The 27577-nt window shown below is 40.5% G+C and overlaps 1 protein-coding gene across 3 annotated transcripts in view; it reads right to left on the reverse strand.

Annotated features, from left to right (window-relative positions):
- CBL (Cbl proto-oncogene) overlaps positions 1-25975 on the reverse strand; it is a 126703-nt gene extending 100728 nt beyond the window's left edge. For all 3 annotated transcript variants that reach the window (XM_037067533.1, XM_037067530.1, XM_037067529.1), the window contains exon 1: positions 25619-25975. In XM_037067533.1, coding sequence (XP_036923428.1) covers positions 25619-25849 — 231 coding nt within the window. In that variant the 5' untranslated portion in view covers positions 25850-25975. The remainder of the gene's footprint in view (positions 1-25618) is intronic.
- Between the last annotated feature and the right edge of the window lie 1602 nt (positions 25976-27577).

Genomic DNA, 27577 nt, shown 5'->3' on the forward strand with positions numbered 1-27577 from the left:
GATGTATCTGGATGCATTTTACTTGTGTTTTTCCTGGTGTTTATACAGCTTCTTTTATTTACAACTTCATTGTTTTCATCAGTTTGGGGAAATTACCAGCCAATTTCTCACCCAAAACATTTCGGCTCCATTTTCTTTTTCCTTTTCTGTAGGAGACCATTCTGCATGGCATGGGCCCAGCTCCCACTCGGAGATGCGCAGGACCTACACCCACGGATAGGTTCTCCTGTGGGGAATCAGGCCTGCAATGTGCCTAGGCCACTTTGAGTCTTGCTTTTGCTGGGGCTCCCTCACCCTAATTTGAGACAACAAGTGCTTATTGTAATTTCCTAAAATCCATGCTAAACCTTCCTAGGACCAGTGTAACAGGTCCAACTACTTTTCCCTTTTCATTTGCAAATATCCTTCTTCTGTGATATGATGTGATGTGATGTGATGTGATTAGTGGTATCGGCTCCTTTGTTTTCTGTAAAAGGTAACCACCTAAAGTGAACTTGTGCATAGTAAATGAGAACCATCATGTAATGTGCAGAGAAACCCAATAAAGGCCAGTCACAGTAAGGGCCAAGGCTTTTGCTCCCCTTGAGAGAAAAAGCCATGCTGTCCCTTTTCGTCCACAGGACTCAGTAGTCCATGTGAATGTCTCATTTCATCCATAATGACACGGACACCATGAGCTGGTGTTCCCATCAGTCTTCGTTACAGGGGTGTCCAACCTTTTGGAGTCTCTGGACGACACTGGAAGAGGAGTTGTCTTGGGCCACACATTAAATATACAAACACTAATAAAAACTGATGAGCAAAAAAAAAAGGTTTTAAGTAAATCTATGATTTTATGTTGGGCCACATTTGTAGCCATTCTGGTCCACAGACCACGGGTTGGACACCCCTACTAGAACTTCAATTACTTACCTAAAACCTTTTCTCACCATAGTCCATGTGTCTCTTGCATTCTTTTTTGTATTCTCCATCCTTTTGTCTCTCCGTGCTTCAGTCTGGATTATTTTTTCTGATTTATCTTCCATTTCACCATTTCTCTCTTTAGCTGTATCTATGCCATTAGTAAACCCATGCATCCACTAAATTCTTAAGGATAAGTTCTTGTGTTTTTCAGTTCTTGAATTTCTATTTCACACTTTATCATTTCAAGCCTCTGTCAAAATAATCAATTTCATTTTTAATTCTTCTAATACATTAATCATAAATATACCTTTAGTCTGTGATGATGACTCTAATATCTGTATCTCCATAGGCATGTTTCTAGTGTCAATTTTACCCCTTGGTTTTCAACTGCATTTTATCCTTTTCTATGCCTAGGGTGCTTTGTTTAAATTATTTATTTATTTATTTTTAGAGGGTAAGGAAGTGAGAAAGACAATGAGAAACATCAGTGTTTGGTTGTTGCCTCTCATTCCCCCCTACTGGGGACCTGGCCCACAGCCCAGGCATGTGCCCTAACTGGGAACTGAACTGGCAAGCCTTTGCAAGACAGCACTCAGTCCTCTGAGTCACACCAACCAGGGCAATTTTGGAACGAATGCTGAACATTATATATAAAAAAGTATAGAGATAAGCTGAGGCCATGGATGATGCTATTCATAAAGAATTTACTTTGTGTTGTAGCAGTCGGGTAGGCTTATAGATACTAGGAATCCCAGATTATCTGAATCTAATCCAGAATTGAAAAGACTTAAAAGATGGGCTTCGGTCCTTTAAAAAACTGGTTTTTCTGTATCACCTTTACTCCTACAACTTAGAGTCTCAGGAAACCAACCCCAAAACCTAGAGTGTTTCAGCCCTGACTGTGGTATTTTATTAGAGTTGTCCAGATATTCCAAGGTTGCAGGTTCAATCTCCAGTCAGAGCACATACAAGAAGCAACCAATGAATGCATAAATGAATAGAACAACAAATCAGTGTCTCTCTTTTTTCTCTCTCCCCCCAACCCTCCACACTTCTACCTCTGGAAAAAAAAACAAAACAAAACACCACTAGCATGTTTCCTGGGGCCCTCTACTTTGACAGGCTCCAGTTCCAATTTTTTGTCCTTGACATAAATGTTCTGAAAACTACTTAGCCTCTCAGCTGTCACTTCCAGAATCAGCAATGACCTCAGGGCATGGTAGCCTCAAACATCAGGCTTACCTCTCAGAGCTTTCCTTATCTTCCTGAACTTGGCCTCATAATTCCTCACTGCCTTCATAGCTCAACATTTTCTAGCTTTTCTAGTTGTCAGCAGCATATTTAATTTGAAACAACCTAGTCTGACATCTTACTAATTGCTTCGTATTTTAAAATACCTATTATTTTTGTGTCATCAAAAACTCACTACAAGGAGGGACCCCAAAACAACTGGAATTATCTTCGGCAGGCAAGCCCCTTATAGTACAGACTTATCCCACTAGGTGAGTGTTCTAGGAACCCATCAATGGGTTCAGCTATCAGTGTAATAGCTGACTTTGTGAGAGGCAGCATTCACCGTCAATGAAAGTTTTTGGAAGACTTTTTAAAAAATTATATTTTATTAACTATGCTATTACTGTTATCCTAATTTTTCCTCCTTTGCCCCCCTCCACCTAGCACTCCCCATCTTCTGAGGCAATCCCCATATCACTGTTCATGTCCATGGGTCATGCATAAGTTCTTTGGCTACTCCATTTCCCTAACTGTACTGTACATTCCCATGACTATTCTGTAACTACCTATTTGTACTTCTTAATCCCCTCATCACGACTTCACCCATTCTCCCACACCCCCTCCCATCTAGCAACCATTAAAACACTCTCCATATCCATGATTCTATGAAGACTCTTTCAATGTGTTTGCCCATTTCATGATGGGTCATTTACAAGCACATCTACCTACACTGCACTGAGTATTCAGCAGTTTTTGACCAAAAATGGCATGAACCCCCAGTGCCCTACCTGTCCTATTTACCCAATCTCACCACAAGTGACTTTTGTTTCCCCGGATGAAAAAAGTCCTCAAAGGGAAACATTTTGCAGATGTGGAAGAAGTGAAACAAAAAACAACAAAAATCAATGAGTTCACAAACTGTTTTGTGCAGTGGCAAAAACATCTCAGAGGTGTATTACATCAAATGGAAAGTACTTTGAAGGTGACTGAAGTTTAAACATGTAAGAATACACAATTCTTTATAAATAAATTCTGGGGTTTGGGGGGTTATAAATAAATTCCAGGTTTTTGGGAATCTCCCCTCTCATAAACTTTTTGAGATATCTAAATGATTCTAATCTATGAACATACTATATCTTAACCACTGTCCTCACTTTGGTTTAACATTTATATTGTTTTCAAGTGTTCACCACACTGAACATTTATGGGTATTTTATTCTTCTATGTATCAGATTATTTTCTTAGGATAGATCCCCCAGAAATGGAATCATCGGGTCCATATAGCAACTACAAAATTCCAATTTAATGATCTCTCATCAATGACTCTTCAAATGATGAGTGAGACAATACTAAATGTTTAAAGCTATTTTAATTTTGTTCTCTATACATCACTTCCTAAACTTTTGAAAACAGCCCTACATATAAGTCTAGCTAATAACTACAAGCTAAATCAACAAAAATATTTGATACACAAGTATTTCAAGTGCTTTAGGAAGTGCTCAAGCCAAACGGAAATGACATAGCCAAGAAAAAGACTCTACCTCAGAAGACAGTTATATTCTAAGCCCTACAGAATCAAGAACTAATAATAAAACAAATACAGACTATCCCCAATGTATTAAGTGTTACATTCCAAAACCTCATTTGTAAGTTCACTTTTTATAATTCAAAAAAGTTTTCACAGGCTATATGTATATGTATAAAAAATATTAAAATGACCCTGACTGGTGTGGCTCAGTAGACTGAGCACCAGCCTGCAAACCAAGGAGTCACCAGTTCGATTCCCAGTCAGGGCACAAGCCTGGGTTGGGGGCTGAGTCCCCAATGGGGGACATGTGAGAGGCAACCATGCATTCATGTTTCTCTCCTTCTCTTTCTTCCTCCCTTCCCACATGTCCAAAAATAAATAAATAAAATCATTTAAAAAATTAAAATGGCAGGTTCCTGTGTTATTCCATGGAAGGAAGTACGGGAGACTGACACTGAACTTAAAAGATCAGAATCCAATAAAGATTATAAGAGGTATATGATTGAAAGTTTTTATTTTCAGAGAAAATGGAACATATTTTATATAGAGAAAGAACCAAAAGAAAAAACATAATAAATGAAAAGCTGAGGTCTCTGGCAACACAACAGAAAATGGGATCTACAACACAGCTCAGAACACTAAGCACCACTAAAAGAAGAGATATCCCCTTTCTCTAAAACAGGAAGGGAGTTAGGACAGGTTCAGAGAGAGACAAAATCAGAAATATGGAGGCAGTAAGTTAAAGAAAGTTATACCTGATGGGTTTCATTTGCCTCAGTGATCTATTCAACAAACACAGGATGGAGCAAAAGTAGGCTTACAGTTGTTCATATGGAAAATAATACAAAAATAAATAATAATATAAGAATAAACTCTGTGTCTTACACAGTCACAACTGTAAACCTACTTTTTTTTAATACTCACCCAAGGATACATTCATTGATTTTAGGGAAAGAGGAAGAAAGGTGAGGCACTGATGTAATAGAGAAACACTGATGTGTATATGCCACAACCAGGGATTGAACCCGCTACCTAGATATGTACTCCCACCAGAGATTGAACCCACAGGTTTTTTTTTCCTCCAATTTTTTAATTTAATTATTTTTCATGTACAGTTTTCTGTTTATTACTCCCATCCCATCCCACCCCCCATCATCCCCCATCCCTCCCATTTCCACCCTTCTCAGTTGTTGTCCATGTATCCTTGATATAGGTTCCTCTAAATCCCTCCCTTATTTCCCCTGAAATTCCCTCCCCTCTCCCCTCTGGTCACTGTCAGCCTGGTCTCTATTTCAGTGTCTTTGGTTATATTTTGCTTGCTTGTTTGTTTTGTTGTTTAGCTTCCTGTTAAAGGCGAGATCATATAGTATTTGTCCTTCAACACATGGCTTATTTCACTCAGCATAATGCTTTCCAGTTCCATCCATGATGTTGCAAAAGGTAGGAGGCTCCTTCTTTCTTTCTGCAGCATAAAATTCCATTGTGTATATGTACCATAGTTTTTTGATCCATTCATTTACTGACGGGCACCTAGGTTGCTTCCAACTCTTGGCTATTGTAAATTGTGCTGCTATGAACATTGGGGTGCATAGGTTCTTTGGGATTGGTGTTTTAGGGTTCTTAGGATACAATCCCAGCAGTGGAATTGCTGGGTCAAAAGGCAAGTCCAATTTTAGTTTTCTGAGAAAATTCCATACTGTTTTCCATAATGGTTGTACCAGTCTGCAATCCCACCAACAGTGGACCAGAGTCCCCTTTCCTCCACACCCTCTCCAACATTTGTTGTTTATTGCTTTGTTTATGATAGCCATTCTCACCGGTGTAAAGTGGTATCTCATTGTAGTTTTAATTTGCATCTCTCTGATAGCTAGTGATATTGAGCATCTTTTCATGTGTCTCTGGATCCTCTGTATGTCCTCCTTGCAGAAGTGTCTGTTCAAGTCCTTTCCCCATTTTTTAATTGGGTTAGTTGTCTTCTTAGAGTGAAGTCGTGTGAGTTCTTTGTATATTTTGGAGATTAAACCTTTGTCTGAGGTATCATTGGCAAATATGTTTTCCCATACAGTTGGTTGTCTTTTTATTTTAATGCTGTTTTCTTTAGCTGCGCAGAAGCTTTTTATTTTGATGAGATCCCATTTGTTTATTCTTTCCTTTATAGTCCTTGCTCTAGGGGACATATCAGTAAAAATGTTGCTGCGTGAAATATCTGAGATTTTCCTGCCAATGTTCTCCTCTAGGACTTTAATGGTGTCACGGCTTATATTTAAGTCTTTTATCCACCTTGAATTTATTTTGGTGTATGATGTAAGTTGGTGCTCGAGTTTCATTTTTTTGCATGTAGCTGTCCAGTTCTCCCAACACCATTTGTTGAAGAGGCTATCTTTACCCCATTTGATGTTACTGCCCCCTTTGTCGAATATTAATTGACTGTAGAGAGTTGGGTTTATTTCTGGGTTCTCTATTCTGTTCCATTGGTCTATGTGCCTGTTTTTATGCCAGTACCAGGCTGTTTTGATTACAGTGGCCTTGTAATACAGTTTGATATCAGGTATTGTGATCCCTCCTACCTTGTTCTTCTTTCTTAACATTGCAGCTGCTATTCAGGGTCTTTTATAAACCCACAGTTTTTTGATGTATGGGACAATGCTCCAACCAACTGAACTACCCAGCTAGGGCACTGAAAACTTATTTTTCTCCACCCTATATACCATATTTTTCAGACCATAAGATGCACCTAGGTGTTAGAGGAGGAAAATAGAAAAAAATTTTGGAGCAAAAAATGTGGTAAAATATTTAATAATATAAATAATATTTCACCAATGTAAATGTAAACAGAACTCAACAGCAGCATTAACAACCTTTATTCCTCCCAAATTGGGAGAGTTTGAAAAATATGGTATGTCAGGCACTGGGACACAAAAATGAAAAAGACAATATCCCTAAATCTGAGAGGAATCAGGCAATAAACAATAATTCTTTAAAAAATCAACATGAAAAATATCACCTTCCATTGAGAGAATGAAAATAGACCTTGGTGACTACTTTCAAAGAGTGAATAGGGAAAGCTCTATTCACTCTATTTACCTCAGAGGTAAATTTAGGTTAAGAGTTGAAATTACAGGAAGGAGTCAGCCCTGTACCAAAATAGAGGGAAAAAAATAATCAAATAGCCCTCAGGCAGGAACAGGTTTGGATTTGTTTGAGGAATACAAAGGTCAGTGAAACTAAAACACAAAGAGCAAGGTGGAGAGAGGGTGACTGAGACAGAGATGTACAGTAGGCAGGGAATTAACAAGGAGACATGATGAAGCCTAAAATATAAGTTTAAAGTTTTCAATTAAAATTTAAAGGGCCAACTGTTTTTAAAATCTTCACAAGACTGCCATCAAAGGATAAAAGGATAAGTACTGAACTAATGGATCCCAAATTGTAGATAATAGTCACCCTCTGGAGAGGGTGGTCATCTGAAGTTATGAGAGTAAAAGGGGAATTTTACACTTTGTTCTGCATATTTTGTAATTCATAAATTGTTTTTACAAAGAGTGCTACACTGACGCACTGCTATTCAAAGTGGGTCTAAGAAATGAGGAAGCAGGAATTAGGATCCCATCCTACTCAGTGAAATATCAGTGAGCTGGCCTCACTTCAAGAGGTCTCCATGGGTGATCTCAGGGCCAGAGGGAAGGCAGCAGTCTGTTGTGTTTACGAGAATGTGCCTAGTCAATAGAGTCTACTAAACAAGATTCATCATACATCCCAAAAGCTGCAGAGAGAAGACCCAGAATCACTGCTGATTTCTTCTGAGGGAACCATGGGAGCTTCTATGACAGAGGCACTGCCTCTCCCAGTGCTTGAATCCCCTTGGGGTATGTACCACCATTGGTGGCATAAGCATCCGTTTCCACTCCTTTTTGGAAGCTGCTGCAGGAAGGAATGTTGTGGTGACAGAGCTGAACCTGGCTTCCCGTGCTCCTTGTTGACTACTCCCACCTATTATATTCCAGCACAAAATGTGCTAATCAAGAAATGTGATTGAAATTCAGGCTCGATTTTCACACTAATAGATCTAGGATGGTCATTACGGGAATAATTTCTCAATGTATAAATGTTATATATAAATGTATATATATAAATGTTGTGTATAAATGTATATATGCAATGTATATTTGCATATAACATGAACTGTGGTGAAAGTGAAGAATCAGGGACCAATTTGCTAATGACTTAACAGGTTCATTATACATACACAGACTGCTGACTAACAAACTACAGAGTGGAACAAAAGTAGGTTTACAGTTGAGTATGTAAGAGTTTATTCCTGTATCATTTATTAATTATTGTATTAATTTCCAAACAACTGTAAACCTACTTCTCCCGTACCATGTATAAAAAAACAGATTATTATTATAGCGAGACTCACCAAAAACTTCAACCAAAATCACAACGAAGATTATCTTCTTCCCTAATGCTACTCACCTTGTGAAATTTCTATCATGAATCACATGAAATGTTCAATTGAGATTATGTTTCATAAGGAATTATGAAAAATGTTATATCCTTCAGAGGAGCCTTTTTAAAGAATTTATTTACTTATTTGTAGAGAGCAGGAAAGGGAGGGAGAAAAACACAGGCTCGACAGGAACATGGATTTGCTTCTTCAACACCCCCAACAGGAACCTGGCCAGCAGTCAGGTAATCAAACCAGCAACCCTTTGGTTTGAAGAACAAAGCCCAACCCACTGAGCCACACCAGTCAGGGCTCTCTGGGTGAACTTTAAATAGGTATAAAAATGCTTCATATTTAACAATGACTATATGTTATCTTCATAACCAAAAAGGGTAAAATTACTTCTAATGTTACTTCAATTAAGCAATAAAAACTTAAAAGTTAGCCCTGGCTGGTGTGGTTCAGTGGATTAAGCACCAGCTTGCAAACCTAAGGGTCCCTAGTTCGATTCCCAGTTGGGGCACATGCTTCAGTTGCAGGCCAGGTGCCAAGTTAGGGAGGCGCATGAGAGGCAACCACACACTGATGTTTCTCTTCCTCTTTTTCCTCCCCTTCCCCTCTCTCTAAAAATAAATAAAAATTTTTAAAAAACTGAAAAATTAAATATAAAAAATATTTCCTACCCAATCCCCCTAATTAATCTTATAGAAAATGAGGGACTACGTTTCAATCCCACTTTATTAAATGGTTGCACTTTACCCAGTAAGTACCATCTCTTAGGCACAGGAACTGAAGTTAAGACAAAGCCTTGGTCCTGAGTAGTTCTAGTGGGGGGGGGGGAGCAAGAGGGGGGGGGGAGCAAGAGAGGGAGTTGAAATAAAAAGTATAAATGTTACCACAGATAACTTGAATTAGTATAATGAGAAAATATGTACAACGCTCTAGCATAACCATGCAAAGTAACCAGTATACACAATTCTTTTAAGATTTTATTGTTTTAGGGAGGGGAAGGGAGGGAGAAAAGAAACATCAGTGTGTTGTTGCCTTTTGCATGCCCCCAACTGGGGACCTAGCCTACAACCCAGGCATGTGCTCGGATTGGGAATCAAACCAGAGACCCTTTGATTTGCAGGCTGGCAAGCAATCCACTGAGCTACATCAGCCAGGGCTCCAGTACACATAATTTAAAAAGACAACAACCCTTAACTTAAAAGTAGATAACAGGTATTTCATTGAACGGTACTAATTAAATACTCTCTTAATATCATTCAAGAGAATATGCATATGTCTACTTTGTCTGATTGTGTGAATGGCAGGGTGTTTGTGTGTTTACATGTACAATGCTGTTGCATGCCTACACAGATCACTTTCTCAATAAATCTCTTCTGTCATTGAGACTTTGTTATATACACCTGAGAAGGTACTGTATGAAGGAAATAACTAAACTTTAGAAGGTGGATAATCCTGGATTCCAAGTCAGTCTCCACTATTAACTAGTAACATAACCTCTCTGTGCCTATCTTCATTTTTAAAAAATGATAAAAAGAGAAGCAACTCTTTGGGAAAACATATTTGTCAATGATACCTCAGACAAAGGTTTAATCTCCAAAATATACAAAGAACTCACATGACTCCACTCCAAGAAGATGAGCAACCCAATTTAAAAAAATGTGCAAAAGACTTGAACAGACACTTCACCAAGGAGGACATACAGAGGATCCAGAGACACATGAAAAGATGCTCGATATCGCTAGCTATCAGAGAGATGCAAATTAAAACCACAATGAGATACCACCTTACACCGGTCAGAATGGCCATCATAAACAAAGCAACAAACAATTGTTGGAGAGGTTGTGGGGAAAAGGGGGCCCCAGTTCACTGATGGTGGGATTGCACACTGGTACAACCACTATGGAAAACAGTATGGAATTTTCTCAGAAAACTAAAAATGGACTTGCCTTTTGACCCCGTAATTCCACTCCTAGGAGTATATCCCGAGAACCCTAAAACACCAATCCAAAGAACCTCTGCACCCCAAAGTTCATAGCAGCACAATTTACAGTAGCCAAGAGTTGGAAGCAACCTAGATGCCCATTGGTCAATGACTGGATCAAAAAACTATGGTACATTTACACAATGGAATTCTATGATGCAGAAAGGAAGAAGGAGCTCCTACCCTTTGCAACATCATGGATGGAACTGGAAAGTATTATGCTGAGCGAAATAAGCCAGGCAGTGAAAGACAAATACCATATGATATCACTGTTAACAGGAATCTAAACAACAAAACAAACAAGCAGGCAAAATGTAACCAAAGACACTGAAATACAGAACGTGCCGACAGGGTCCAGTGGGGAGAGGGGAGAGAATCACAAGGAAAAAGGGGAAGGACTCACATGAACAAGTATAAAGGACACAAGGACAATAACTAAGGTGGGGGGCGGAAATGGGAGGGAGGTGGGAAGCACTGGGAGGTGGGGCAGGGCTGGGAATACAGGACAGAAAACTGTACTTGAATAAGAATTAAATTTAAAAAAATGATAACCACACAGCAAAAAGTCAGTTTAATTACCTTTAATTGATTCGTATCCCCACACCTTTCCCTTTCAATAATTCCTTTGGGGCACACAGAGCAATTTAACAAAAATTTACTAGCACTGCCCTAGCTGGTGTAGCTCAGTGGATTGAGCGCGGGCCTGTGAACCAGGCAATCGCGGTTCAATTCCCAGTCAGGGCACATGCCTGGGTTGCAGTCCGGTTCCCAGCAGGGGACCCACGAGAGGCAACCATACACTGATATTTCTCTCCCTCTCTCCTTCCCTTCCCCTCTAAAGATAAATAAATAAAAATCTTTAAAAAATTTTACTAGCACTTACTATTGCCTAATGCCTCAAAACTGGACACTGCAGAAAATAAGCAGATTATAGTTGCTGTCCACAGAGTTTACAGTCTTGAGTGGTTAAGATAAACACAGAAAAAATACGAATGCAATGTTTAGAGATCTCTTATCACTTTGTAGGTACTTAAGTGGTCATTTATCACTATAATTTAATTTCCTGTAGTATAAGAATTCACACTAAGCACTATACTTGGGATGTAGTAACCATGCAAACATTGGAAGAAAGGTAAGAAGGGACAGAGTAAGAAGTCCTTAGTGCATCTTAGTTCCAAAAAAATAGAATGTTAATTAACTCAAAGTTACTTTTGGGGAGGGAGGGGTGGCAGGTAGGTAGTGTCAACAGGCACAGGTAGGCTGGGAGCAGAGGGAAGAAGCATCATCTATTTTCTTTTAAGTTTTGCGACATAATAATCCGATATATGTACTATATTATTTGGACTATAAGATGCACTCCCCATCCTCGCTCCCCAATTTGGGAGGAATAATGGTTGTTAATGCTGCTGTTGAGTTCTGTTTACATTTACATTAGTGAAATATTGTTACTTATGTTATTAAATATTTTACATTTTTTTCTTCAAATTTTTTTTCCTATTTTCCTCTAAACCCTAGGTGTGTCTTATGGTTCAAAAAATACGGTATATATTGCAAAGTGATTACCACAGTAAATTTAGTTAACATCTATCACCTCACATAGTTACAATTTCTTTTCTTATAATGAAAACTTTTAAGATCTACTCTTAGCAACTTTCAAATATACATTACGGATTCTTAATTATAAGTCATCATGCTGCACACCAGAATTATCTTGTAAGTCTGTACCTTTAACAGCATTCACCCATTTTGTCCAATACCCCCCACCTGACTCTGGCAATCAATAATCTATTGTTTTATGAATTTGTTTTTTATTTTTATTTTTTCAATTACAGTTGACATTTAATATACTATTAGTTTCAGGTGTACAGCATAGTGGTTAGATAATCATTTACATTACAAAGTGATTCCCCCCATATTTCAACTACCCAAGTGGCACCATACATAGTTACTACAATATTATTGACAATATTCCCTATGCTTTACACCCCTGTAACTATTTTGTAACTACCATTCACTTTTTCTTAAAAAAAATAAGTCTTTTTTTATTTACTGATTGCTTCTACAGAGGGAGAGAGTATGTGCCCTGACCAGGGATAAAACCCACAGCCACAATGTATTAGAACAATGCTCTAACCAACTGACCTACCCCATCCAGGCAGGGTTCAATCTGTACTTCTTAATCCCTTCACATTTTTCACCCGGCCACCCAACACCCCTCTCTCTAGCAACCATCAGTATATTCTCTGTATCTATAGGTCAATTTCTGTTTTGACTGTTCATATATTGTTCTTTAGAATCCAAATGTAAGTGAAATCATATGGTATTGTCTTCCCCTGATTTATTTCACTGAGCATGATACCCTCTAGATCCATCCATGTGTCATCTCAAATGGTAAGAATTTTTTCTTTTTATAGCTGAGTAATATTCATTGTATATAGGTACCAAATTTAATTTAGTTTTAAAGAGGGAAAAGGAAGGAGTAAGAGACAGAGAGAAACAGTGATGTGAGAGATACATCAGCTGTGTCTCGCAATGCCCCCAACTGGGGACCTGGCCCACAACCCAGGCATGGGAATCAGACTGGGAACCTGACTGTGCCCTGACTGGGAATCAAACCAGTGACCTTTCAGTTCTCAGGTCAGCACTCAATCCACCAAGCTAAACCAGCCAGGGCTGTACCACAGCTTTTTGATCCACCCTCTCTTCATGGGCCCTAGCGATGCTTCCACATCTTGGCTAGTGTACACAGTGCTGCAATAAACAGAGAGGTGCATATATTCTTTAAAATTAGTATTTTGGTAGATACCCAGAAATGGAATTGCTAGATCACAAAGCAGTTCCACTTTAATTTTTTGAGGAACTTCCATTTTGCTTTCCATAGTGGCTGCCCAATCTGTATTCCCACCAACAATACATGAGGGTTCCTTTTTCTCCACTTCCTCACAAGCCTTTGTTTGCTGACATATGATAGCCATCTGACAGGTGTGAGGTAATATCTCATTATGGTTTTAATTTGCATTTCTGTGGCAATTACTGATGTTGAGCATCTTTCCATGTCTATGGGATATCTGTATGTCCTCCTTGGAGAAATATCTATTCTTGTATTCTGCCTACTTGATTGGTTTTTGTTTGCTTGTTATTGAGTTGTATGAGTTCTTTATAAGTTTTGGATATTTATTTTAACCCCTTTATCAGATGCATCAATGGCAAGTATCCACTCCCATTCACCAGAATGCCTTTTTGTTGTGTTGATGGCTTCCTTTACTATGCAAAACCTTTTTAGGTTTAGTCCCATTGTTCTTCTTTTTCCCTAGCCCAAGTAGATATATGAGGGAAAAATATTCCTAAGAGAAATATCAGAGATTTTTCTACCTGTTTTCTTCTAGGAATTTCATGGTTTAAAGTCTTAAATTTAAATCTTTAATCCATTTTGAGTTTATTCTTTTTTTAATATATATTTTATTGATTATACCATTACAGTTGTTCTATTCCCTCCCTTCATTCCTCTCCACCTGCACACTCCCTCCCCCACCATTCTACCCCCCTTAGTTTATAACCACGAGTCTCAAGTTCTTTTTTTTTTAATATTTTATTTATTTATCTTTAGAGGGGAAGGGAAGGAGAGAGGGAGAGAAATATCAATGTATGGTTGCCTCTGCTGAGGACACACAATGTATCGTGTGTCCCCTGCCGGGAACTGGCCTGCAACCCAGGTATGTGTCCTGACTGGGAATCGAACCTCCATCCTCTGGTTCGCAGGCCCGTGCTCAATCCACTGAGCTACACCAGCCAGGGTCAAGTTCTTTAGATTCTGTATTTCCCATGCTATTCTTGCCCTCCCCCCTATCTATTTTCTACCTACTGTCTATGCCATTTTCTGTACCTTCTCCTACCTTCCCCTCCCACCCCCCTGTTGCTAACCTTCCATGTGTTCTTCATTTCTATGGTTCCACTCCTGATCTAGCTGTCCTCTTAGTTTGCTTTTGTTTTAGGTGTGGTTGTTAATAACTGTGACTTTGCTGTCTTTTCACTGTTCATATTTTTCATCTTCTTTTTCTTAGATAAATCCCTTTAGCATTTCATATAATAAGGGCTTGGTGATGATGAACTCCTTGAATTTGACCTTATATGAGAAACACTTTATCTGTCCTTCCATTCTAAATGAAACCTTTGCTGGATAAAGCAATCTTGGCTGTAGGTCTTTGGATTTCATGACTTGGAATACTTCTTTCCAGCCCCTTCTTGCCTCTAAGGTCTCTTTTGAGAAATCAGCTGACAGTCTGATGTGAACTCCTTTGTAGGTAACTGTCCCCTTATCTCTTGCTGCTTCTAGGATTCTCTCCTTCATTTTAATCTTGGCTAATGTAATTATGAATTGCCTTGGTGTGTTCCTTCTTGGGTCCAACTTCTTTGGGACTCTCTGAGCTTCCTGGATTTCCTGGAAGTCTATTTCCTTTGCCAGATAGGGGAAGTTCTCCTTTATTATTTGTTCAAGTAAGTTTTCCACTTGTGGCTGTTTCTTTCCCCCTTCTGGTACCCCTATAATCCGGATGTTGGAACGTTTAAAGATGTCCTGGAGGTTCCTAAGCCTCTCCTCATTTTTTTGAATTATCATGTCTTCATTCTTTTCTGGTTGGATGTTTTGTTCTTCCTTCTGGTCCATTCCATTGATTTGAGTCCCAGTTTCCTTTCCATCACTATTGGTTTCCTGTGCATCTCCCTTCATTTCAATTAGTTTAGCTTTCATATGTTCCTCTAATTTGTGACTAAAATCAACCAGTTCTGTGAGCATCCTGATAAACAGCGTCTTGAACTGTGCATCTGAGAGGCTGGCTATTTCTTGGTCTCTTAGAGTTATTGGCTCTGGGGCTTTGAGTTCTTCTTGAGCCATCTTTTGAACTGTTTGTGCCTGTTACGTAGCAGGATGGGAGCCCTAGGTGTTCACCAGAGCAGGGCAACTCAGTCGCTGGGTTGTGACGCTATATATGGGGGCGAGGCCAAAGAGGAGCAATGGCGGTCCCGTCTGCCACCTCTCGCCGCCACCATCACCGGGGGCCTGCGCGTTTCGTCCCACTGCACGCAAGTGTGCCACCGCCATCAGCCCTCCACCACTGGGTTTGCCCAATGGGGCCTGCACGGTCTGTCTCACTGTGTGTAAATGTGTGACCGCGGTCAGTCTGCCCCACACCCTGACTGTGTCCGAGCTGCCTGTGTTCCTGGGTTGGGGGATATTTCCTGCCCGACCCTGCTCCGCTGCTGGCTCGGCCCCTCTTACCGTCCCGGTTGAACAGTTCGTTGTTGTCAGACTTCTGTATAATTCCATTTTCTGTTCTTTGGCTGTGTCTTTCTTCTACAAACCTTTGTTGTATTCAAACTAGGTTGTGGGAGAAGGCATAGTGTTTCCACCTACGCCTCCATCTTGGCGGAAGTGCACCCCCATTTTGAGTTTATTCTTGTGTGTCATGTAAGAAGTGGTCTAGTTTCTTTTTTCTTTTTGCATCTATTTATCCATTTTTCTCAACACCACTTATTAAATAGACTATCTTTTTAAAAACATATTTTATTGATTATGCTATTAGTTGTCCCATTCCCCCCTTCATTCCCCTCCACCCTGTACACCCCCTCCCACCCCCATTCCCCACCTTTAGTTCATGTCCATGTGTCACAAATTCTTTAGCTTCTACATTTCCCATACTATTCTTGCCTTCCCCCTATTTTCTACCTACCGTCTATGCTACTTATTTTCTGTACTTTTTCCCCCTCTCTCCTCCTCCCACTCCCGTTGCTAACCCTCCATGTGATCTCCATTTCTTTGGTTCTGTTCCTGTTCTAGTTGTTTCCTTAGTTTGTTTTTATTTTAGGTGTGGTTGTTAGTAATTGTGAGTTTGCTATCATTTTAGTATACATGTTTTTTATCTTCTTTTTCTTAGATAAGTTCCTTTAACATTTCATATAATAAGGGCTTGGTGATGATGAACTCCTTGAATTTGACCTTATCTGAGAAGCATTTTATCTGCCCTTCCATTCTAAATGAAAGCTTTGCTGGATAGAACAATCTTGGATGTAGATCTTTGGATTTCATGACTTGGAATACTTCTTTCCAGCCCCTTCTTGCCTGTAAGGTCTCTTTTGAGAAATCAGCTGACAGTCTGATGAGAACTCCTTTGTAGGTAACTGTCTCCTTATCTCTTGCTGCTTCTAGAATTCTTTCCTTTTTTTTAATTTGGCTAATGTAATTATGATGTGCCTTGGTGTGTTCCTCCTTGGGTCCACCTTCTTTGGGACTCTCTGAGCTTCCTGGACTTCCTGGAATTCTATTTCGTTCACTGGAATCGGGAAGTTTTCCTTCATCATTTATTCCAATAAGTTTTCAATTTCTTGCTCTTCCTCTTCTCCTTCTGGCACCCCTATGATTCAGATATTGGAATGTTTAAAGTTGTTCTGCAGGTTCCTAAGCCTCTCCTCATTTGGGGGGAATTCTTTCTTCATTCTGCTCCGAATGAATGTTTATTTCTTCCTTCTGGTTCAAATCAATGATTTGAGTCCCAGTTTCCTTCCATCACTGTTCGTTCCCTGTACATTTTGCTTTAGTTCACTTTGCATAGTCTTCACTTCTTCCTCTATTTTGTTACCATACTCAATCATTTCTGTGAGCATCCTAATTAGCAGTGCTTTGCACTGTGCATCTGGTACATTGGCTATCTCCTCACAGCTTAGTTTCTTTTTTTGGAGCTTTGACCTGTTCTTTCATTTGAGCCATATTTTTGTCTAGGTACACCTGTTATGTAGTAAGGGACAAAGCCTTAGGTATTCACCAGAGCACAACAACCCACATAGCTGGTTTGTGGTGCTGTATGTGGGGGAGGGGCCCTAGAGGGAACAATGCTACTTGCTCTACTCTTGCTGGCTTTCAGTCACTTCCCCACTACCCACAAGCAAACTGGGTCCTTCTGGTGCTGATTCCTGGGTGGGTGGGTTTGCATATGTTCTAGGACCCTGTGGGTCTCTCCAACAAACTCTCCTGAGGGGCTGGGACTTTCTCCCACTGCTGGAACCCCCCCAGTTTTTCAGTCAGGTTTTGAGGCTTTATTTCCTGCACTGAAACCCTGGGTTGTACAGTCTCTTGCTCCCCAGTTGTTCCTCCTGGCTTATCGACATGCCGGGTCCTCCAGTCAACTTGCCACATGTCCTCTCCATCCCAGCTGCCTGTCTCTGCCCCTCCTACCAGTCTGGATGAATATTTCTTCTTTAATTCCTTGGTTGTTGGACTTCCATACAGTTCAATTTTCTGGCAGTTCTGGTTATTTTTTGTTTTTAAATTTGTTGTTTTCCTTTTGGTTGTGAGAGGAGGCAAAGTATATCTACCTATGCTTCCATCTTTGCCAGAAGTCCTGTGTTCTCATTTTTATTTGTCTCAAGGTAACTCCTGATTTCTTTCTTGATTTCATTAACTTACTATATAGTAACATTTTATTAAGCTTCATGTGTTTGTGTACTTCCCAATTTTTTTTCTTTTGTAGCTAGGCTCCCTTTGCATTCCATTATAATGAAATAAGTGCTTGATATAATTTCAGTCTTCTTAAATTTATTGAGACTTGTTTTGTGGCCTAACAAGTGGTCTATCCTAGAAAATGATCCCTGTGCACTTGAAGAAAAGTATATTTTGTTGCTCTAGGGTGAAATGCTCTAAAAATATCAATTAAATCCATCTGTTCTAATGTGTCATTTGAGGATACTGATTCTCTCTGGATTTTCTGTCTGGAAGATCTATTGATGTCCGTGGGTGTTAAAGTACCCTACTATGACTGTATCACTGTCAATCTCTCCCTTTATGTCTATCAATATTTGCTTTATATATTTTGGTGCTCCTATGTTGTGTGCATAAATGTTTACAAGGGTTATATCCTCTTGCTGGATTGATCCCTTTATCGTTATGAAATGTCCTTCCTTGTCTCTTATTATAGCCTTTGTTTTAAAGTCTGTATTGTCTGATATAAGTATTGTTACCCCAGCTTTTTTTTATTTGCTGCCATTTGCATTAAATATCTTTTCCATCCCTTTACTTTCAGTCTTTGTGTGTCTTTCCATCTGAAGTGAGTCTCTTGTGGACAGTATATATGTGGGTTTTGTTTTCCTATCCATCCAGTTAGCTTGTGTCTTTTGATTGTAGCATTTAATCCATTTACATTTAAAGTGGTTACTGGCTTCTGGTCAAGTTGGCGGAAAGGTAAATGTGGTACCTGCATCTTCCCACAACCACATCTAAAATACAACTAAACTATAGGATGACCATCATTCAGAACCACCTAAAATCCAGCTGTACAGCAATCGTACAACTAAGGATATAAAAAAGGAGCCACCTAGACACTGGTAGGAGGGGCAGAGACACAGAACAACCTGTCCCATACACTATTTTTTAGATAAAAATCAGGGGGGAATCCTCCTCTATAGAGGTCCAACTTGAGGAGTGAAGGGTTCCAGTTTCACATGAGGCCACCAGCCCAGCGTTCCAGTGTCAAAAACTCCTCAAAACTTCTGGCTGTAAAAACCAGCAGAGATTGCGGTTGAGAGAGATGGAGGGCTTCTAGAGTCCAGGCAGTTCCTCTTAAAGAGACCAAAGCACAGGATTACTTGGATTCATTCCCTGAGTTCTAGGGCCGAGGCAGCAGCTGGAAAGGCACCATGGACACGTGGGGAAGAAATGAAGTGCCTGGCATCAGGACAAGAGCTGGAAGGACAGCTTTATCCCAGACAGAAGTGCTGGCAGATGCCATATGTTCCTTTGCTGAGCTCTACCCCCCAAGCTGTCAGGTGAGCACCATATCTGAAATTCTATCAACCTGGCTATCACTGTTCACCAACCCTGGTGAACCCCTGAAACCCTGCCCCACCAACTTGCAGGCCAACCCAGGCTGCTTCCAGTGGCTTTTTCATACAAATGGCCTGTTTTGGTTGATATTGCATACTCACCTAAGATCTCTTAAAAAAGAGGTACAGGCCTTGATATGCCCTATACCTCTTAGTAAGGTGACTCCAGGCCCAGAACTAGAGGCAGTCAATCTTGGTTCATAGCTTGGCCTCTCCTAGGCACCTCCAAGCCCAGAACAAGTAGAAACCACCTGCAGACTGCTCTGTAGCTCATGTTGGGTGGTCCCAGGCAGAACACATGTGGTAGTTGACCTTGGCCGGCACCTCCAGGGAGGCCCCAAAGCCAATGTACCAGGTAGATGGCTTCAGACCACACAGAAGCGCCACCCAACCACCCAACAAGCAACACACTCAATGAGCGGATTTAGCAAGCACCAGAGCCCCACTGAAGTAAGTCCTGTTCCATGGGGTGGTCCCTTGCATAGGTAATCCTCCCCAGTGGTCACAGCCAGTCCTCGAAGCCAACTAACTCAGGGGTAACTCCCTCCCACTGACATTCCAACACCAATTAAGGTTCAGCTACAACAGAAGGGTGTACACAGTCCACATTGCAGGGAGAAGGGGAACACACCTGGAGTTCCCAGCCTGGGAGAATAGGAAGGCTTTGCCACTGGACTCTACAGGACACATACTGCATTAGGCCACACTACCAAGCCCAGGAGACATAGTAGCTCTACCTAATATACAGAAACAAACATAAGGAGGCTGCCAAAATGAGGAGATAAAGAAACTTGTTCCAAATGAAAGAACAGAACAAAAAAATCCAGAAAGAGAACTAAACAAAATGGAGATAAGCAATCAGTAGATGTAGAGTTCAAAATAATGGCTACATGGATGCTCAATGAACTTAAGGGAAGAATAGAGAGAACTTCAACAGCACAAAAAAGGACATAGAAACATAAAAAGAACCAGACAGAAATAAAGGATATACTAACTGAAGTTAAGAATAATTTATGGGGAATCAACAGTAGCATAGTTGAAGCCAAGAATCTAAACAGTGATCTGGAATATAAGAAAACAAAGAACACCCAATCAGAACAGAAAGAAGAAAAAAGAAGTAAAAAAAAAAATGAGGGTAGTGTAAGAAGCCTCAGAACAACTCAAGCAAACCAACATTTGCATCATAGGGGTGCCAGAAGAAGAAGAGAAAGCAAGAAATTAAAAACCTCTAACAGAAAACTCCCATACCTCATGAAGGAAACAGACATACAGGTCCAGGAAGCACTGAGTCCTAAACAAGACAAACCCAAAGAGGCCCACACCAAGACACATCATAATTAAAGTGCAAATGGTTAAAGACAGAGACACTCTTTAGCCATAGCCTGGGAGCTCAGTTGGTTAGAGCATCATCCTCATACACCAAGGTTATAGGTTCCATCCCTGGATCTGGGCACATACAGGAATCAACCAATAGATGCATAAATAAGTGGAACAAGAGATTGATTTTTCTCTCTTTCCCTCTCAAAAATCAATAATTTTTTAAAAAATTTAAAAGAGAATTTTCAAAGCTACACAAGAGAAGCAGTTAGTTACCTAGAAAGGAGCTCCCATAAGATTGTCTGCTGATTTTTCAACCAAAACTTTGCAGGCTAGAAAGGATTGCCCTGAAATAGTCAAAGCGATGAAAAGCAAGGTCCTACAACCAAGATTACTCTACCCAGCAAAACTATCACTTAAAATTGAAGAAGAAAAAAAGAGCTTCCCAGACAACAAAAACACAAAGGAATACATCACCACCAAACCAGTATTACATGAAATGTTAAAGGGTCTTATTTAAAAAGAACCCTGGCTGGTGTGGCTCAGTGGTTGAAGCCAGCCTGCAAATCAAAGGCTCGCCGATTTGCCTCCAGTTGAGGGCACATGTCTGGATTTCCCGCCAGGTCCCCAGTAGGGGGTGCACACAAGAGGCAACCACACACTGATGTTTCTCTCCCTCTTTTTCTCCCTTCGCCTGTCTAAAAAGAAATAAAATCTTTTTTAAATTAAAAATTAAAAGTGATGCCCCCCCCAGAACAAAATTTACCCCAGCAGGATATGATAGCTTTAAATACCTACCTTTGAATGTGCTGTTTGAGGAGATAATCATCTCCCTACATGATTTTTTAACATGTTTCAAGCAATATCATTTGATTTTACTGTTTTTCTTATTCAACTGACTACAATGAGGCATACGATTATAGAACATTTTAGAGACATCCTTCCATGGCTCTTCCAGGAGACCCAGGCTTAAGGGTTTTCAAAATCTGAGGCTGAAAACACTTTTTTTCAACTTACACTTTAAGAAGCATTTTCCAGTAAATTATATCCTTTTTAATTTTTTAATTGATGGGGGGGGGGGGTGGAGAGGCAGAGAGGGAGAGAGAAACATCAATTTGTTATTTCACTTATTTATGCATTCATTGACCAGGGATCAAACCTGCAACCTTGGCATATCAGAACGATGCTCTAACTCAAAGGTCCTCAACCCCTGTGGCCAACAGCAGTCCTGTGGCCTGTTAGAAACAGGCCCACACAGCAGGAAGTGAGGAGCACAGCAGGCTAGCAAGTGAAAAGGGAAGCCTCCCTGGCTTGGGCTGCACCTCCTTTCCCTGTACACACATACCCCTATCCCCCTACCCCCCCCACCCCCCTACCCCGCTTACCATGGAAAAACTGTCTTCCACTAAAGCGGTCCCTGATCCTGGCGCCAAAAAAGGTTGGGGACCACTGCTCTAACCAACTGTGCGACCCCAGCCAGGACAAACTATATCCCATTTTTTAAAAAACCAACACCTGCCCTGGCTGGTATGGCTCAGTGGATTGAGTGCCGGCCTGCAAACCAAAGGGTCGCTGGTTCAATTCCCAGTCAGAGTGTATGCTTAGGTTGTGGGCCAGGTCCCCGTTTGGGGGCACACAAGAGGCAACCACACATTGATGTTTCCCTCCCTCTCTACCTCCCTTCCCCTTCTCCTAAAAATAAATTATTTATTTATTTATTATTTATTTATTCTCTTTATTTATTTATTATTTTTTATTTTATTCCTCTATTTATTTCTTTTAAAAATAAATAAAATCAACACCTAATGTTTTAATGATATCAGCTGATTTAAAATAAAAACAGTATAAACCTAAAATTCTGCTAGAATGATGTTCAGCTTCAGAAGCGGGCAAACTACAGGCTACAGCCCTTTTTCTGTACACCTGCAAGCTAAAAATGGCCCTTACATTTTTAAAGTATTGTAAAAACAACAAAGAATATTGGCCAGAGTATGTGGACAACAATGCCTAAAATATTTACTACCTATCCCCTGACAGAAAAGTTTGCCACCTCCCACTCTTTTTCATAATGAAATTTTTAGTCTCCCACTAAACTAAATACCTTAATACCTAATTTACATTTAAGGTAATTTGTATAACTTCTCTCTCCACTCCCCTGTCCAGTAGTCTCTTTACTAGCCACTCTCTTTACATAATGCTTGTTTAGTAACAAGCATTATAGTAGCACAAGCATTTTCCCAACAAGTTTAAGTTCCACAATGGATTAGTAAATTAATTAGGCCTATGTTTACCAGAACCCGTGGCTTATTCCAACTTTTCCATCTGCAAATATCCAATATAGCCAGAGGGGAGGAAACTAAAAATTCTCAGCGCTAAATCAACAGACTGATTAATAATAGGCTGGAATAATATTCATCTAACATATATGACAAGGACAAAACAGGTGTGAAACATTTTGGTGAAGTACAGTTCTTCACCACTTATACCACATGAAGTCACATCTAAGTGGTGAAGTATAGTTCTTCACCACTTATACCACGTGAAGTCACATTTAAGACTTTCAACAATAAAAATAGTAAAAAAAAAAAAAGAGAGAGAACACCTATGCTCAAAACATCAAGAGTAAAAGAGATTGTGTGACCTAACAACACTACAGAAGTATTCAGAAATTCTGGAAAGTCCTGTGTTGGCCAAAAAGTATGTTACATTTTTTCCATAAAATAAAGACATACTTTTTGTTTTCACCAATAACTTTATTGATTTGGATATGTTGAGTACATCAGCTATCTCCCACTATTAGCTTCTACTAGGTAGAGGCGAGGGGTGCTGTTAAACATCTTCCAATGCATGATAGCCCCACAGCAAAGAATTATTTGTCCAAAATGTCAATAGTACCAAGAAACTTTGCAAACCACTTTTGACACATTCCATCAGTCACAGCACCTTCTCCATACACTACACAAATCTTTGCTGTGTTTCAATTGTGTTTTACCTTTCTTGAAATAATAAAGCATAGCAAGCCAAATGTTGTATATTTTCTTATTAAAAAGGCTACACAAAAATTCACTAATTTTGATGTTTTTTTTTAAAAGCACACTGATATGACAGCTGTCATACACAATACAATCTAACAAAATTGTTTCAAATAAAGTTAAAGACAACTAAGCACTACTAGAGCTATTGTACAGAAAAAACATTAACAGACTTTTTGGCCAACCCAATACTATGAATCTATCAGACTAATACATAAGAAAGAACTGAATTTTCCTTTCAGCACAACCAGTAATACGTCATATGGAGCACAGAGAGTACTAAAAGTTGTCTTCCAAGGCAAGCAACATAAGACTAAAGCACCCCTCTCCCCATGCTAACATGGAAAAGTTAGAAGCCTCCTTTCCTTTAAACTAGCAACACCTGAAAAATCATTTTCACTCAAAACTCTGAGTCCTCTTTATTCTTCCCAAATACTTAAACATTCTGCAGAAGAAATAAAAATTCAATACACATACTTTAAAAAGATGAAAGGGTAAGAATTAAAGAAAGATCTTAATTTGGACTATCTTACAGAGACTCAAAAGTTTGGTCAAAGTTTTTAAGAAAAAGTCTCTAATCAATACAATTTCGATACACTGCATACAAATGTCTCACACGAGAAACTAATTAGAAATGTAAACATGTTTTCTATTCCAAGAGAATCATTTTAGTCCTAACTGTAAATCCCTGAAATGCAAACCTACAAACTTCAGATTTTGAATACATGATATTTTAAAAAAATATGCCAATGCATTTAAAGTTTCCTTTACGTGCCTAACTTTCTATAAGTTTTATTACAATTTCTAATAATGAAATGAGCATTGCAACACCAATACAGTCAACATAAAAATACTTGTATCATTATAGTTACAACATCAACAATTTAACATAAGAAAAATGGCTCTGAAACCACGCACTACAGGATTGTTAATTCACACACAGGACTTATTAAGCGTTTACATAGCACATTTATATTTGCCAGGTGCTTCATAATCATTTTTATTACTTGTTTCTAATCTGAAACAATCCTTGAAGAACTTTTCAGAAGAGGAGTCTTGGACCAGAGTGTAACCAATTTTAGTATGGAAGAAGTAACACCATTTTCTTACAATATGCCAGATCCTTCTAATCACTTTTCATATGCAGTATAAATTTTGCAAGGTAAGTTATTAATTAATAATGTGAAAAATATCAAGGAAATACTGTATTGCATTCTCCGGAACAAATCGTTAGACTGCTTAACAACTTTTCAGTACTTGAGACTAACAACTATATTTCGTTATATAAACACAACTATAAAGAAGTAAAATTCTCCCAAATGCCAAACGTAAAAAGGCTAAATATAACGGTGTTATTTTTCAACCTTGCTTTAAAAAAATTTTAACAGGTAATCAAAGAAACTCATTAAACAAGCTTAGAGTCAGGTCCGGCAATAGGGAGATGGGTCCGTTACACACACTATTGTAGAACCCAGATAAAACAGTGTTTGTAAGGAGGAAGTTCTGAAACAAGTCAGAAGCTGCTGCTTAGAATGCTCAATCAATACGTCTTTTCCAAGATAATGGTTCTAACCAAAACTTTTGGTTTAATCAGTTGCATCTAAGCACCAGCAGGACAACATCCAGTGTTTTGAGGATAAAAACTTGAGCCAGCACTAGACGTGGAGGAAAGTTCCTTGTTTGGCCCATTAACACATCCCCATTTCGTTTATCTTGGTGTTACATCTTAATAAGGAAAAGAAAACAAAACACTAGATAGAAATTTGCCTGTGGAGTGGGCCTGACCCCAGGTCTCTCAATCAGAGCCCCTAAGGTAATTAAGTTCGGTAGTCAGAGTTCTACTCCTCATTCAACTAATAGCCCTAGTCGGTGATTCAAACACTCTTCCTCATCCTCCTACCTCCCAGGGCCAAATCTATGACCGACATCCCTATACCCTGTACAGAGCCCCAAACTCCGCACCCCCCATTACACTTCCGCCCCGGTGGCTTCCCAGCTAACCTTCACCTCAGCCACTTTTGTGTCGCTACCCCAAACGCACCACTTCAACCTTCTCCCACTCCCAACTACCACAGCCTCCCCCCACTGCCAACCCCCTTCTTCCCGGTGTCTTCCCCACCGCAATGACCCCCACCTTCGGCCCGGTCACCCCAGCTCCTCGCCACCCCAGCTCCTCGCCTCCCCAGCCTCGCATGACACGTCCCCTCCCCCAGCTTCCTCTGTTTCTTCCTTCCCCTCCCTCGGCCCCTCCACCCAAGCCCACCACTCCTCCCACGGATTGTCTGCAGGCCTTTCACCTTGTCCATAAGCTTCCAGCATTTTTCCACCATCTTCTTGTCCACGGTCCCCGGCGGGTGGGGGCTGAGGTGGTGGTGGTGGTGGTGGTGATGGTGGTGGTGGTGGTGGTGGTGCGGCTGGAAGGCGTCCTTCATGAGCCCGATCAGGCCTCCCGAGCCCGAGCTCCCGGAACCGCCGCCGCCGCCGCCGCCACCCCCAGCCCCAGAGTTTTTTTTCACATTGCCGGCCATGTCCCAAAGAGCGCTGGGGGCTCAGCCGCGTCCGCCAGTTCCGCCTGGCAGCGAGCGAGGGAAAGCAGGGCGTAAAGGAGGAGCCTCACCCTGCCGCTGCCAGCGCAGCTGGTTGTCCGGGCGGAGGGAGGGGGCAGAGGGAGGGACAGCAGCACGGAGGAGAGTGGGCGGTGCCGGGGGCGTGGGTCAGCGCGGGCGCGCCCCTTCCTAGAGCCCCAGGCTAGTTGTGGGAGGAGCGCTCCGAACTCCGGAAGGCTGACGACCAAGTCTCTACCGGGTAGCAAAACCCAAAGCCACAACCTCCCGAGAAGCCGAGACCAAGTTTCCGAGTCACCCCCACCACCCCTACCTTCGGGGCGGATTGAGCGGGGCTCTCTCCTGAAGTAGTGGGGCAAAGAAGGGGCGGGCTTTTTTAGCTTGGAGTCTGCGTAGTAGGCAGAAGCCGAGCTCTCCATCTTCCTTGTGGGCGCTAGATTGAAGTTCCTTGTGTGGGTCATTGGACTGTTTAAGACATGTAGCCTTAGAAAAAACCTTAACATCAAGTCTTTAGCCCACGTCTGACAAAGGAGGAAATTGCTTCTTCACGTTGTGGGAGAAAAAGGGGAGTAATTTCCCTACTCCCTGGTGTTTTAAACTCATCACTAAGTCTGGCCCCAAAACAGGAATGTGAATGCTGAAGATTGTAGGAAATAGAGTAGGCCCTAGAAAGCCTTGAGACAAGCTGGGAGCTCGTCTTCCAAAACCTTTGACCTCTGAGAACAAAACACTTCCCTCTTTTTGGCTTCTGAACACTAGTTCCTTTTCTGGGAACTGAGCATGTACTTAAGATTCCCCTGCTCAGAGCATCGCACCTCAGGACTGCACCGCCAGCACCAGGCCCAGACCACAGAAACTATAAGACAGCTGTAAGCCCTGGCCTAAGGAGCTCCTGTTACTAGTCAGAAACAGAATGCAGTTCCCAGTTACTTCCACTTCTCTAATATAAGAGTTCCGTTGGAATAATTTTGAAAAAAAGGAACTTCCCTCCCAAAGAGGGAAGTGTCCTGACCTAATTTGCTAATTCTTAACCTTAGGGAACTTGCAGGCCTTGGTGGGCCAATAAGTACTCAGTTCCACCTTAGATGCCTCACCTACTTGGCTCTTCCACAAACCCTTGACTAGTTAAGGAATTAAGCTTATCAAGTACTGTAAGAGGGAAAAAAATATCTCTGAACTCAAGAGCCCTGCGACCAGATTTCCTGTTTTTTTAATTCAGAGGCCTTTATCTAAGATGAATTTTGAAGTCAACCGTAATTTCCTATCAGTAGAATTTCCTTTAATTATTTCCTACCTAGAAAGAGTTAGGACACCTAAAAAGAGTTAGGAATCTAGGCAAAGTTCTTAGATAATAGTCAAAACTTAGATAATAGTCAAAACCTGCCTTGTTGCAGACCCTCCTTTTCTCTCCCCTGGCCTATTTGAAACTTTTCCTCACTAGTTGTCTTACTGCCTCCAATCCAACCTGCCACCAGACTAGTTTTCCTAAATTATAGTTCTGACAGCATCACAAAAAAAACTTTAAACACTCCCCATTCCTTCTGAATACAGAGTTATGATGTAACTCCAAATTACTTTGCAGTTTTATACTATTCCGATACCTATATCCTGTGTTGGGTGACTCACCATGTCACAAAATACCACAATTTTTATTTATTATTTATTTTTCATAATCATTCCTCACAGCATTCC

Source organism: Sturnira hondurensis, unplaced genomic scaffold (genome assembly GCF_014824575.4).
Source record: "Sturnira hondurensis isolate 20B ecotype Veracruz unplaced genomic scaffold, ASM1482457v3 Scaffold0017284, whole genome shotgun sequence".
NCBI classification, from domain to species: domain Eukaryota; kingdom Metazoa; phylum Chordata; class Mammalia; order Chiroptera; family Phyllostomidae; genus Sturnira; species Sturnira hondurensis.